Source organism: Elgaria multicarinata, chromosome 17 (assembly GCF_023053635.1).
Source record: "Elgaria multicarinata webbii isolate HBS135686 ecotype San Diego chromosome 17, rElgMul1.1.pri, whole genome shotgun sequence".
NCBI lineage: Eukaryota > Metazoa > Chordata > Lepidosauria > Squamata > Anguidae > Elgaria > Elgaria multicarinata.
Window position 1 is genome coordinate 22,161,929 of NC_086187.1, and position 15,254 is coordinate 22,177,182.

At 46.5% G+C, this 15,254-nt stretch overlaps 2 protein-coding genes across 2 annotated transcripts in view; both read left to right on the plus strand.

Moving 5' to 3' along the window:
• KCNJ12 (potassium inwardly rectifying channel subfamily J member 12) overlaps nucleotides 1-2,380 on the plus strand; it is a 36,856-nt gene extending 34,476 nt beyond the window's left edge. The window contains exon 2 of the mRNA XM_063143644.1: nucleotides 782-2,380. Coding sequence (XP_062999714.1) covers nucleotides 929-2,224 — 1,296 coding nt within the window. The 5' untranslated portion in view covers nucleotides 782-928 and the 3' untranslated portion in view covers nucleotides 2,225-2,380. The remainder of the gene's footprint in view (nucleotides 1-781) is intronic.
• The window catches only part of PDAP1 (PDGFA associated protein 1), a 227,007-nt gene that overhangs the window by 128,108 nt on the left and 83,645 nt on the right, over nucleotides 1-15,254 (plus strand). The window lies entirely within an intron of this gene.

Below are 15,254 nucleotides of genomic sequence, written 5' to 3' on the forward strand. Positions count from 1 at the left end.
TAAACATTTAAAACTACCACCTAAAAGTAAAACCAGTGCAGAGATTTAAAATATGGAAACAGATTTAAAACCACGGAACTAAAATTGCGGAATTAAAAGACAAAAATTCTGCACCCAGTATCAAATTCTGTGTTTTTCCTGAATTTCGTGCCTCACACACACATAAGCCAGACAAACACGTAAGCCTTTTCATGCTTGATGTATTATCTATTTGTTTATTATGCCAATTTCTTTTGTTTTTCGTTTAAGAACATAAGAACAGCCATGATGGATCAGTCCAAGGGTCCATCTAGTCCAGCACTCTGTTCACACAGTGGCCAACCAGCTGTTGACAAGGGACCAACAAAGCAGGACATGGTGCAACAGCACCCTCCCACCCATGTTCCCCAGCAACTGATGCACATAGGCTTGCTGCCTCGGATACTGGAGGTAGCACACAACCATCAGGGCTAGTAGCCATTGATAGCCTTTCCCTCCAGGAATTTATCCAACCCCCTTTTAAAGCCATCCAAATTGGTGGCTGTCACTACATCTTGTGGTAGTGAATTCCATAATTTAACTATGCACCATGTCCTGCTTTGTTGGTCCCTGGTATACAGCTGGTTGGCCACTGTGTGAACAGAGTGCTGGACTAGATGGACCCTCGGACTGATCCATCATGGCTGTTCTTATGTTCTTATGAAGAAGGGCTTCCTTTTATTTGTCCTGAATTGTTGGAGTAGCTATAGAAAGTTCTCTTTTTGAGAGAGATCATCCATGTGTCTTCCTTTTCTCATTACAGAGGCTCCACTCAGCTCTATCTGGCAGAAGCCCATCAGAATCTGAGAATCTGTTCCCTTTTCCATAGCAACTGTATTCAGAGGGAGGCTAAGGTGAGACCCCAAAGGCATCAAGAGACCTACCTGCCCCACTGCTGTTTGACTCAGGGATGACCGCAGACAGAGTCAATCCTTACAGCATAGTATCTTCCGAGGAAGACGGTTTGACGTTGACCATCATGCCTGGAGTGAACGGCTTTGGGAATGGAAAGATCCATACCAGGAGGAAATGCCGGAACCGGTTTGTGAAGAAGAACGGCCAGTGCAACGTGGAGTTCACCAACATGGATGATAAACCGCAGAGGTATATTGCGGACATGTTCACCACGTGTGTGGACATCCGCTGGAGGTACATGCTGTTGCTCTTCTCCCTTGCCTTTTTGGTGTCGTGGTTGTTGTTTGGTCTTGTGTTTTGGCTCATAGCCGTCGTCCACGGTGATATCGAGGAGCCGACCAAGGACGACACGTTCACACCATGCCTCATGCATGTGAACGGCTTTGTGGCAGCTTTCCTGTTCTCCATCGAGACTCAAACGACGATAGGCTACGGGTTCCGCTGCGTGACGGAGGAGTGCCCACTTGCGGTCTTCATGGTGGTGCTGCAATCTATCGTAGGGTGTATAATCGATTCGTTCATGATCGGTGCCATCATGGCTAAAATGGCTAGGCCCAAGAAGAGGGCTGAAACCTTACTCTTTAGCCATCATGCTGTCGTGGCCATGAGGGACGGCAAACTGTGCCTGATGTGGAGGGTGGGTAATCTCCGGAAGAGCCACATTGTGGAAGCCCACGTCAGAGCCCAACTCATTAAGTCCAGAATCACCGAAGAGGGGGAGTACATCCCACTTGACCAAATTGACATCGACGTCGGGTTTGACAAAGGCTTGGACCGCATTTTCTTGGTGTCCCCGCTCACGATCCTTCATGAGATCAACGAAGAGAGCCCGCTCTTCGGGATCAGCCGGCAGGATTTGGAAACGGACGACTTCGAAATCGTGGTGATCCTCGAGGGTATGGTGGAAGCGACCGCCATGACGACGCAAGCCCGGAGCTCGTACTTGTCCACCGAGATCCTTTGGGGCCACCGTTTTGAACCCGTCTTGTTTGAGGAGAAGAGTCTATACAAAGTGGACTACTCACACTTCCACAAGACCTACGAGGTCCCATCCACGCCCTGCTGCAGTGCCAAGGACTTGATGGAGAATAAATTCCTCCTCCCAAGCACCAACTCCTTCTGCTACGAAAACGAGCTTGCCTTCATGAGCCGCGATGAGGAGGAGGAAGATGATGATGATGACAGCAGGGTTTTGGACAATCCGAGTTCAGACAACCAGCCTGAATTCGATCGGCTTCAGGCCACCGTAGCACTAGATCAAAGGTCATACCGAAGGGAGTCAGAAATATGACCAGGGCCCCCCTGCCTGGAACTGTTTTTGAGGGTATTGTTTCCCCTCTGGCCTCTTCCTCTCACTAAAACAAGCAAAGCGAATCCAACTCTAATTATGCAGAACAATGCAAGTGCCATAGGAATGCCTGAGAATTAGTCTGGTTTGTAGGATGTCATTTCCGGAGGGGAGTGTTTAAAAACCATATTTCACCACAATAACCACTGAACGGTGTGGGTTGAGAAACCACAGCCAGCCTCAAAGTATTGTGAACATCCAGCGTTAACAATATAGCCGCTGATAGAACATACTGGAGGGCAGATCCAATATGGCGGCATCATAACCGCTGTGAGATTTATGCTCTGTGCAGGGGTAGCGTTGCATGCAGAGTGAGATCATTTAAGCTCCTCCTTAACTAGCTGAAAATGAGGGTATTTTTTAAAAACAACCACAAAGCACTATAAAGGTTTGAAAAGAGAAAATAACAGGAAGCAAAACCATGTGTGTGTGCAAGGTGTGTGTGTTTTTTTTTTTAAAAAAAAAACCTGAACAAAATATATTATATATAAAAGTATAAATATAGACATACTGCCAAGAAATGTGATTCTTTTGCACTAGATCAACACTTGAAGACCAACAGTACTTCTCTTTCAATTAAAGGGAAAGAAAGGAGGATGTTGTTTTAAATATTTTTTGTTCAACTTCCCACTTGGGAGACTATTTACCAAAAACGCTTTTTTTAAAAAAAAAGAAAAGAAATGTGATTACTTTTTAAAATGCAACAATCCTGCAGCCTTATGCATGTCTACCTGGAAGTCAGTCCCACTGCGTTCAGTGGGTTTTATTTCAAGGTAACGGCTATAGGATTGCAGCCTGAAGTTGGTGAAGTGGGAAATCAACAAAGATACCCTTTTTTCTTTTTAAATATATTTCTAGGGAAGACATTCAGTCTGAAATCTTTGTCTGGTGGCCTGAGAAATGGAGAGGGCGGGGAGTTCCCACAAAATATAGAAAGGAACTGTTCATTACAAAAGCAACATGGGATACCGATCCCTAAAGGTAGTCCTGTAATGGTAACACAGAGTGTGGGCAGATATCTGCAGGAAGAAATCAGTGGGAAGAGGTACTGGGGCCGGCCCTAGCATTAGGCCAAGTGGGGCAGTTGCCACAGGCAATTGAGTGAGGTGACTTCCTCAAGAAAAATGGAAAGCAGCAGTGAAGTGTTGGAGGATAGAAATGTGTGTGTGCTACACAATAGGGTGACCCTATGAAAAGGAGGACAGGGCTCCTGTATCTTTAACAGTTGTATTGAAAAGGGAATTTCAGCAGGTGTCATTTGTAGAACATACTGGAGGGCAGATCCAATATGGCGGCATCATAACCGCCGTGAAATTCCCTCTTCATCACACCAGTTAAAGCTGCAGCACCTTGTGAAATTCCCTCTTCATCACACCAGTTAAAGCTGCAGGTGCCCTGCCCTCTTTTAAATCTGGTCACTCTAGTATAGCTCCTGCACCTTCAACTCTTGTGATGAAGAGGGAATTTCACCAGGTTTTCCAAATAATAATAATAATAATAATAATAATAATAATAATAATAATAATAATTTGTTACCCGCCTCTCCCTCTGGATCGAGGCGGGGTACAACACAAATAAAGCCACCATAAAATACATATAACTAATTAAAACATTTAAAACCAATACGTTATTAAAAGCAGCACACTATATACAAATGACACCTGCTGAAATTCCCTTTTCTATGCAACTGTTGAAGATACAGGAGCCCTGTCCTCCTTTTCATAGGGTCACCCTACTACACAGGCTACCCTGCATCCTGTAAGCTACCTTGCAGACCTCAAGCTGAAGTAAGATTCAATTCCATTGCCAGTACGGTTAGCTTCCTTACATGGATTTGTGTGTGGTGAGGCGCCATCTTGTCTTTTACCTCAGGGCAGCAAAATGCTTTGGGCTGGCCTTGGACTTCCCTAAACTGCTCATTTGAAATGCCCACTTCTGTCCATTCGTACTCTGCTTTCCCCCTATCCGCTGGGTTCTGGGGCTAAAAAGAAAGCCCTCAGGCCATGGAAAAACCCTCTCAGGGGGTCCTTTCGAAGGATCAGTGGGCACCAGAAGGATTCAGTGTCCCTCCTGCCACTGCCAATTTTCTGCTATGGATCCCCCCCTTCCTCGGTTCCTGCATCCACATTACCTTGGCAAATGCAAGTTCAAGAACATTCTTAAGTTGAAGTAATATAGGCAGCCATCCCTAGCTAAAAGAAAAAGGAAGATCCTTTGTTTTAATCTATCGTCCACAGATAATAATAAATACGTTTGTAGAAAGATTTCTTCTGTGATATGTCGACTGCTTTCATGTTCGCTGTATCGCTTCCCCCCCGCCCACCGCATTTTATGCCAGCTTTCACCAGCCCTGGCGCCCTCCAGATGTGTTGGACTACAACTCCCAGGGATTCTGGAGGTTGTAGTCCAACACATCTGGAGAGCAGCAGGTTGGAGAAGGCTGTTTTATGCACCTTAAACAAAACAGGGGCCAAATCTAGGACTGGTGTTGTAACTTAGTCTTGCTTAGTTGATGTCACTGGAAATGCACCCATTTGGGGCCACTGAGCTGCAGTCCGCATGTCACCGAGCCCCTCTGGCCACCTCCCCTGATGGCCGTGCAGTGGAGGCTGACAGAGTAGGGAGTGGTTTCAGTCAAAACCACTCCGTACTCTGAAGGAGTTATCCAAACTGCTGAAACCATTATGGGGACAGCATTCAGCAGTGAAGGCTGGTGTCTCCGAGGCCAGTGTGTGTGTGTGTGTGTGTGGATCTGCTCCAAGTTTCAGCTCCTTTAGAGCTCTGACTGGTTCTGACTGAAACTAGGGGTGTGCACGGACCCCCCAATCCGCTTCGTGGCCCGATCTGGAAAATCCGGATCGGGCCTGATCCTCTTCGCACCGCTCCGCCCGTCCCCCGCTCCACGGAGTGAGATCCGGCTTCGCCGCCGTCGCTACATGGACGGCGACAGCGGCGGCGGCGCAAGATAAGCCACCACCACCTGCCTCCTTACCTGCATCCATCACGGGCTTCAATTGAGGCCCCGGTTGAAGCCGGAAAAGGCCTCAGCCTTCACTTCCACTTTCAACCGGGGCCTCAATTGAAGCCCGCGACGGACGCAGGTAAGCGTCCCTCCTCCCTGCTCCCTTACCTGGCGCCGGCGCCGCCACCGCCTCATGGATGGCGCAAGCGGCAGCACCAGATGAGTCCCCCTCCCCCCCCACTTACCTGCAGGTGAAGCTCCGGATTAAGCCGATCCTCTTCACCTCGATCCACAGCCCCCCGACTCTCGTCACCTCCGCCTTTTCCAGAGGCGAATTAGGCCGCCTCGCTCCTGCTTCTGAACCGAAGAGAAGCGGAGCACATCCCTAATTGAAACCCGGAGCGGATTCACCACCCCAGGGGCCTCGGAGCCACCAGCCTCCACTGCTGAATGCTGCCCCCCCAAAATGGGCTCATGTATGTATGTCACCCAGTGGGTTTCCATGGCCGAGTAGGGACTGGAACCCAGATCCCAGTCTGACACTTTAGCCACTACACCACACTGGCTCATCACCTTGGATAACTCCTTTGAAGTTCTGACTGCTTCTGAGTTAAACCCAGAGGGGATTCTCCACCCCAGGGGCCTCGGAGACACCAGCCTCCACTGCTAAATGCTGCCCCTAAAATGGACTCCGCAGACACAAGCAGGGGAGAAGTCGGCATTCTTGGGCACAGGCCAGAGTCCCAGTCCACAGCAGCGGCCCACAGACAAGATCCCCCTGGAGCAGCTCCTTCTCTTCAACATTGCTTCTTCACCTGCCTCTCGCTTTGGCCCAGACAACGGAGGTGGTGAGAAGTAGGAGGAGCAGTTGCCATGGCCTCCTTGCTCCCTGGCTCTCTGCTTGTCCAGCAAGCAAGTGGGAGCCATAACAGAAAAGGGCCCATTGAGACTGCCTTAACCACAGGCCCTCAAAAATCTGGAGCCAACACTGGCCTGTTTCAGACAACACGCTAAACCATGCTGCCAGGCCACTGCCTGCCCACCCCCATCAAATCGTCTCCCATCACAGACAGATCTCCTGATCTGTGTTCAGAGGAGGGCAACCAGGATGATCAGGGATCTGGAAACAAAGCTCTATGAAGAGAGACTGAAAGAACTGGGCATGTTTAGCCTGGGGAAGAGAAGATGGATGGGAGACATGAGAGCACTCTTCAAATACTTAAAAGGTTGTCACACAGAGGAGGGCCAGGATCTCTTCTCGATCCTCCCAGAGTGCAGGACACGGAATAACGGCCTCAAGTTACAGGAAGCCAGATTCCAGCTGGACATCAGGAAAAACGTCCTGACTGTTAGAGCAGTACGACAATGGAATCATTTGCTTGGTGAGGTGGTGGCCTCTCCCACACTAGAGGCCTTCAAGAGGCAGCTGGACAACCATCTGTCAGGGATGCTTTAGGGTGGATTCCTACATTGAGCAGGAGGTTGGATTCGATGACCTTGTAGGCCCCTTCCAACTCTGCTATTCTATGATTCTATGATTTAGAAAAACAGCAGATGCTGATAAAATGAAACCAAATTATTCCCACCACCACCACCACTATCCTAACTTTGCAGGCTCTGAAGAGGGCTGTGCCTTAAGAACGAGAGAGAGAGAGAGAGAGAGAGAGAGAGACTGTGTTATCTGTACAGCACCATGTACATTGATGGTGCTATATAAATAAATAATAATAATAATAATAATAATAAGAGAGAGAGAGAGAGAGAGAGAGAGAGAGAGATGCAAAATGGTTCAGTTTAAAATTACTTTTTTTGTCGATGCACCAAAAGCCATACTGTGTATATCTTTCTTTTCTACCCAATCCCTCCTCCTCCGGCTCCTCCTTCTCCTTGCAACTTCCGAGACACACTCTGTTCTCCTCTTCAGCCTTAGTGGGTGTCACATGTCCATCCATCTGGATGGAGGCGTGAGACTGAACCACGGAGCAGATCATAAGCAATAAATGTGGCGCGTACAGCACACAGTGCAAAGAAATATCGATCCCGCCCTGCCACTATCCGCTATTGCAAAGAGCAAACATTAGAAAGAAAGAAAAAGAAAGAAAGAAAAGGTTTCACCCTGGCTGAATTTGCCTGGGAGCGAATCCTGGCAGGATTTGAAGGACATCATATGTTACATGACAGCTTGCAAAAGGGAGAGAGGAAGAGAGAGAGAGAAACCCTTGCCTAAAATTAGATTTCAGTCACTACTGTGGCCTGTGAGAGCTTCAGTTGCCAACTGATCAGACGTCAGACTGGCCTGCTGCTGTGTCTTTAGAAAAAGCTTGATCTGCAGAAATCAGCATGAAGACAGCTTTTCTTGGCACAGAGACAAGCCACTAAAGTCTGCCACAGACCAAGTAGCTCTTGGAGGTGCCGGAGGAAGGGCTGGTTAAAAATATATATATTTAAAATTGGCAAGCCTAAATGTCAAATACACATATTGTTTTTGCAATAGCTCCCAGGCTTCTGTGATTGTCTCCACCCTGATCCAGAAATACAGATGTTTGGCAAATCACGAGTTCCTTTGGAGTGCCACTCCCGGAAAGTGATCAGTAAGGATTGTCATTCTGGATTATCTAATCCAGAGTTTTCCTCCACTGGGTTCAATTCGTTTTTGGGTGACATTCATTCATGAACCTGGCTTAGATTTCAGCCTCTTTGGGACAAGTCCAACTTAAGTCTTACTTAGAGTACATGCATTGAAATGAACCTGACTTATGTGATGACTAAGAGAGAGATTTCAACTTATTCAGATTGAGCAAAAGATAACACACAAAGCCAGGAAACCCTCATAACTTAAGTCTCATTCATTTCAATGGGTCTATTCTAAATTGGATTTCACCCAAGATTAGCTTTCCAGTTAATGTAACCATCTCGACACAATGAACAATGCAGTTCTACACAAACCTATGCAGAAGTAAGACCCATTGAATTCAATGGACCTTTTCTCCTGACAATTAAGTATTCTTAAGACTGGAGTCTTAAAAATGGCATTTATACAAAAGGTGCATTCTTGGTTAGAGGTCTCTGTCTAACACACGCATAGACCTACGATTTCCAGAATTCCTTGGGAAGGAGGCACAATGGTTAAACCATCTTAAATCTGCATTCTACATATACCACTGACAACCTGTTACAACAGCAAGCCAAATATCTCTAGAACTGAAGTTTATCTAGCTTATCTAGAAATGAGCATAAAGAATGGAAGCTTATCTAGCAATGAGCATAAAGAATGGAAGCTTATCTAGAAATGAGCATAAATACACATGGATGTGTTCGTACATAGTGCTGATATGTTCATATAGGCTGAAATGCCTCTTCTAAGGCCTTAGCTAGACCTAAGGTTTATCTCGGGATCGTCCCTGCCTGCTCCTGGGATCCTCTGTGTGTCATTTAAATGAACAGGGATGACCCCGGGACGATCCTGGGATAAACCTTAGGTCTAGCTAAGGCCTAAGGCTTATTTGCCAGCAGTAAGAACTTTAAGCTGAAGTATGCTAGCATTTGGGGTATTTTGCCCCTCCTCTTTTTCCTTCAGCCTCGCCCCTTTGCCTTTAGCCCCACCCACTACTGGAATGCGGGCCCCCAAGAGCTTGTCCAGAATTGAATCCGGCCCTCGGGCTGAGAAAGGTTCAACACCCCTGCTATAACAAGCAGACAGTGAGCCTATATCCAACCCAGCCTTTATATTCAGATTTCTTTAAATGCCCTTCCATTGACTGCTTTAGAATCCTGAAAAGGAGATGGAATCAAAACTATTTACTGAGTGTATTATTTATTTATTTATTTATTTATTTTTTAAAAAGGCTTGCAGGGTTGATGGTGTGTTTTGTTTTTAAATAAAAAAAGGGTTTTGCTGCTTTGCAGTAGGAGGGTGATTTCACTGGAAATGGATTTCTAAATGTATATCACAGTAAATATTTGTACAAAAAGAAAAGAAAATAATCCTTAAGTAAATTATTGCTTTTTAAACTATATTATATAATTGTACAGTCCGGTCTCAGAGACTAGAATAATATATACATATGTATTTTTAAAAAACGACTGCATAGATCAATATGAAATAATTTGTAGTTAAGCCATGCAGATCTAGTAAATTGCGAGATCTTTCCTTCTTCTTCTTAGTTCTGCTCCACAGTCTTCTCCCTGGTTAACACCTAGCTACGGAGAATAATGTTATATAAAATGTATAGCTCTAGAAATTGAATGTGCTGTTACATAATGTATAATAATATATATATTTTTGGCCTATGTCTGAGTGTTATAGTGGATCATTCTTTCCTCAAATAGCAATCTAACAATTAACTGTACTGCTTCATTTGAAGCAATTGACAAATGCTGCAGCTGATGTATTTTCTTTCCGGCCCTGCTCCTGTGTGTTTAGCAGCCCGGGATTCCAAAATCAAAGAAGTGAAACTTTCAGTGTGGCCAACCAGCCATCAGCCAGGGATGAACAAGCAGGACACGGTGCAACAGCAACCTCCCACCCATGTTCCCCAGCAACTGGTACACACAGGCTTACTGCCTCGAATACTGGAGATAGCACACAACCATCAGGGCTAGCAGCCATGGATAGCCTTCTCCTCCAGGAATTTATCCAACCCCCTTTTAAAGCCTTCTAAATGGGTGGCCACCACTACATCTTGTGGTAGTGAGTTCCATAATTTAACTCTTCGCTGTGTGAAGAAGTACTTCCTTTTATTTGTCCTGGATCTCTCACCAATCAGTTTCATGGGATGACCCCATTGGGTTCTGGTATTTTGAGAGAGGGAGACAAATGTCTCCCTGTCCACATTCTCCATACCTTGCATAATTTTGTACGCCTCTATCATGTCTCCCCTTAGCCTCCTTTTTATTTTGGAGCTAGGCTGAAACACCTTGGATAACTCCATTAGAGTTCTGGCTGGTTCTGGTTGAAATCCAGCATGGATCCATAGCCCCACCAAAATCAGAACAACCAGCCTTCATTGGTAGCATTTCCTGTCTCATGGTCTCCGTGTCAGGATAAGTTCACCTGCTCAGTTTCTGTTTATTGAGGTGTCATTGGAGGCACAAGGTGAACAGAGCCAGCCGCAATGGTCAGTACTGTTGGGCACTTGCCAAGGTGCCCATTCCTGTGTGGGTCCTCTGCTCACCTCCAGAGCCTCCTGGTGCTTCTGCTGGTGCCCCTCCGTTCTGTTGCTGCCTGTTCACCTGCCCTCCACGAACACGCAAGCAGTGGCAATGGCTAACACCAAGGACCCACTGGTGCGGCAGGGCAAGCTCCATTTAAACTTGAGGAAGGGCGTTTCCAAAGTAGTTTGTGTGACACGGCACCCATCAATAGGGTGAACATTGTTGGGCAAAATGGGCAGGAGGAAGTTGCCCTGGTTGTGGGTTTCCCAGAGGCAACTGGTAGGCCACTGTGGGAACAGAATGCTGGATTAGATGGGCCCTTGGTCTGATCCAGCAGGGCTCGTCTGATGTTCTAGTGCCAATAGATAAGGACACCCATATCCCCACAGGTGTCTAAAAGCTCCAGATGTTGTCAACCTGGCTGCCATTGTTCACAAAGGGACAAATATTTACAGGGGTTTAATGTGTATGTGAATAACTTACATTTGCTCAGCTGGAAATGCTTTGGCCTGTGGCGGAATGGGTGACCACATGTGGACGTTGCCTGCTATGGATTATTCACACATTCTTCATGGGAATGAATGTTCTCAACCTTGGTGCCAAGAGACGGTTCCTTCCTGAGGTGAACAGGAGTTTCACGGGACAGAGCGGGGATTTTCGTCAAGACTGTGGCATGAGGGAAAGGGTTTAAAATATCTTCCAAACAAGCCGCAGTCTTGATCCTACTCAGGGTTTCCCGTAGCTGCCATTTTAAAAGAAACAAACAACCCAGCCATGAGAAAAGCAATCGCCCATTAAATCTCTCTCTCTCTCTCTCTCCCCTCTGACGACACCATCAGATTCTGCACGAGAGAGGTCATTTTGAGATCAAAAACGGCCCGCAGTTTTTTTGACCTGAGGTGGGTGTTCGGTGTTGTAAACAATCGTGATAGACACTAACAACATGGGAAGATTAGCAACAAGGCACGGTAGCGACCGTCAGCAACTGAGTGGCGCATACGATACCCTTTGGTCTAACTCCAGCCTGAAAGGGAAACTCAGTTGCTGCTGCCACTTGCCTACAAGGAAAAGAGGCCTCTGAGACGGACCTCCCCCCTTCTTACGGTATCTTCGCTTTCAGAGCTGCCTGCGCCAGGCATGTGCCCTTAACCTTTCAAGAGTCCATGCCTGCTTGACCTTCAAACCTTTGGCGAGGATCAAATTCAAAGCCGCCTTTTCTATCTTTAATAAGGCAGAACAATCGCATTTATTTTTTATTTCCTTCCTCAAGACGCGCTGCTGCTCTTTCTTCCTACCCGCTCCCTTTCGCTTCTGCTCGAGCTGAAAGACCAAATGAGATCCCTTTCCTCCTCCTTTCTTTTCCTAGGACTCCAGAACGAGGCAAAAGAGGAGCCAGGGAGGGAATTGGTTATGTAGTTAGGAAGAGGCTGTGCATTCTTCCAGATCCAGCTGCACAATCACATTAAAATACCAATGCCCTCCTGAGATTTGGCCCAGAGTAGAAGCTAAAGGCTGGTTCAGGCATGAATGTCCGTCGCGTGATTACCAAACCGATGGAGGGGAGAAGCACCAGATGCAGGGGAAATTACCAAAGAGAGATACTTTCCGCATGTAAATCCATCAAAGGACACATTCAGTGCTTCTCCCCTTTCTTGGTTTGGTGTATCTTTTCTTTTTCATTTTTTCAGGGGTTTCTCTCTTGTTTTTTTGCATTTCTTGATTGGGCCACACACAAAGAGCAGCAGCCGAATGTGTGAAATAATTCCTTTGCACATCACAGCTTTCTATGTGTATCCCTGAGATGACACCTAACAACGTCATGCGTGGATGTGTTTGGAAATATGTATCCAGGGGTTACCAACTCTTGGAATTAAAAAAAAAAATGTGGTACCTGAGCCAGAATTGAGGTGAAAGAAGAGGAAGGAGAAGCATATAAATGAGCATATGCAGATTTTATGCTCCTCTGTGTCCTCTTTGGGCCTCTGTTTTGGTGCTGCTTTTTCTGGTGATGCCTAAAATGCTAAGAGAGAAATGGGAGCAGGGAAGCAGAGCCAAAGGTAGGCATGATTGGGCACATGCATGAAAGCCCAGTCCCAAGCAGGGGCCCATGGCAACACCCCCCTGGACCTGCTGCTCGTCTTCAGCATTGCAAATTGCTTTCTCACTCTGGTCCAGGCAACGGTGGTCGTGAGACGGAGGAGCAGTAGATACTTCTGCCCAACTGTTCGCTGTTTCTTCACCCATCAAGCAAGCACATGGTAGCAGTGATGAGAAAGAGAATGAGGACAATGGTGCAATAGAGGCTGGGACAATGGGGGTGAGGAGGGAGACCTTGGCCATGGGTAGACCAGGCAATACCCCAGTGATCGCCCCGGGATCATCCATGTGTGTCCACATGACACACAGGACATCCTGGGAGCAGGGAGGAATGATCCCTCCCTTGGCACTGGATATTGGCAGGCCCTTTTTCCCCACTTTGTCCGCTGTCTCAGGCTGATCCAAAGATCGCGGAAAGTGTGGCTGGGCATTGCGGGTTTTTCCTGGCTCCTCATGAGTAACCATGGGGAGCTGGGAACCGGGCACAGAGCTCCTGAGGGGATGGGGTGGGGGGAGGGGGAGGTTTTCTTTTTTAAAAAAAAACCTTACCTTCTGCTCGAGCACTTGTGCGCTTCTTTTCTTTTAAAAATAAAAAATCAAAATGGCGGCCGCAATGTCGCACGCCGTGTGTAGACGCAGGCGGCGATCTCGCAATCATAAAATCGCACGATCGTCGCCCTCCAACCCCATCATCTAGCCATGGCCTTAAAGCTCCATCACACCTTGGAAGAAACACTAGCTAACGCTGGCTACTGTCGCTTTTCCGTGGACACTCAGTTACTTCCTGTTTTCAAACAGGAAGTAAACAAGGTGCACGAGGGCCATTCAGTCCCTCGTTGTGAACATGCTGCTTCTCCCACACACAACAGGAGAGAGCAGCAACTTCAGTTTAAAAAATATTTCAGAGTTTTTCTGGTTTTTCTTGTGGTGCAAGGAAGACCAGAAGGGGTGGAAGGGGCACGAAAGGCAGACGATGTCATGGGAGCTACCTCCGAGGAATCCATGAGTGGCCAGTAACAAGCGTGCAATAAAACACTCATTGGATGGAGCTTTTACTGAGATGGGGGCCCATTGAAGGTATCTTGCTCAATGCCTCCCCAAAACCTGGAACCAGCACTGATCAGAAGCAGGGAAGAGTCCTGCATACCCAAGCAAATACTGTAGTTTTCAACAGGTTTGGGTGGAATCTGGGAAAGTTAGATATATTTAGGACATGGAGGCAACTTTAACAAATTTGGAAAACATTGGTGTACCAGGCCAAAACAGGAACAGTGCAGAAGGACTAAGGGTGACAACAAAGAAATGCTCCTGAAACCTGCAAAGAGAAAACGAACACCAGCTAAGGGGCAAAGGTGTCGAAAGACAAAGAAGCCGAAGAAATATTTATCGAACTAGGACAAAAATAACCCAGTTGGGGAGATAGCAGATCCTAATGCACTTTCCATAGCTGTCTCTGGGGCCAGCAAAATGCCTGTCCCATATTGTATTAATAAGGAACCACGTCATGTGAAGAACCAGTGACTTCTGGGACCAGCTATTTCCTAAGCGTGCAGCTTCTGCTAAAGGGGATGCTAAGAGGTGATAATATTCAGTACCTGAGCTTGTGGAATGGAGAGTTTGAAAAATATAGGGCGTCTTTTGAAAAAGGAGGAGGAGGAGGAAAGCCTACAGTTTTCTAAGCACTGCACAAAGATGAAAAAACAACGTAGCCTCTTTCCCCCAGGCAGCTGGCTGGCCACTGTGTGAACAGGATACTGGACTAGAATCTAAATTATTATTATTATTATTATTATTATTATTATTATTATTATTATTATTAACACCAATTCCCAGCTTCTGACAAGGCCTTCTTCCATGCCTTTGACAGGACTGATTATTTATCAGATAAAGATTTGCATTTCTCCATGGCGTACCTGTTGAATTTCTGCCTGTAGGCAGCTCTTTAAAGCATCAGGAGGGGAGGAATCATGCCAACTATAAAGCCTTACACAGCTCAGGACCACAATATCTGATGGAGCACCTCTCCTGGCATGAACTGACCCATACACTATATTCAGCATCTAAGGCCCTCCTTCAGGTGAGGCAACACGACAGAATTCCTTCTCAGTGGTGCACCCCCCCATTATGGAATGATCTCCCCTACAAGGCCTGCTTAGTGCCAAAACTGTTATATTTTCTGCACCAGGTAAAAACTGTCCCCTTCTCCCAAGCACATGGCAACATATAATGAGTTTTAATCCTTCTTGGACTATCTTTAGCTGATCATTTTAAAATCATTTTTAGATATATGTCGCCCGTGTGTGTGCTAGCTGTGTTTTTACGCAAATACTTTTTTCCCCACTTTGTGTAATGGTTTTCCATTTTTGTGAACCGCCCAGAGAGCTTCGGCTGTGGGGTGGTATAGAAATGCAAATGAATGAAATGAAAACTCCACACCCATCTGTCTTGAGGCTTCTTCAAACTGCCGCCCACAAGATGTGTTGGATTGCAAGTCCCATGATCCCCAGCCAGAATAGCCATTTGGAGATCGCCAGGTTGAGGAAGGTTTCTGGAAAAGGGAAGATTTTTAGGTGGCAGATTTTATCCTAATCAGAAAAAGTAACTCCTTCCTTCCTTTCTTTCTTTCTTTCTTTCGTTTTTCTCTCTCTTTCTGTCTTTCCTTCCCAGACCTGCATTTTGCTGATGCATTTGCAATGCCTTCTGGGAAGGCCCAACCGGCTTGTTGTTTGAGGTAGTCATCACCTACCCTAGGGTACGGTA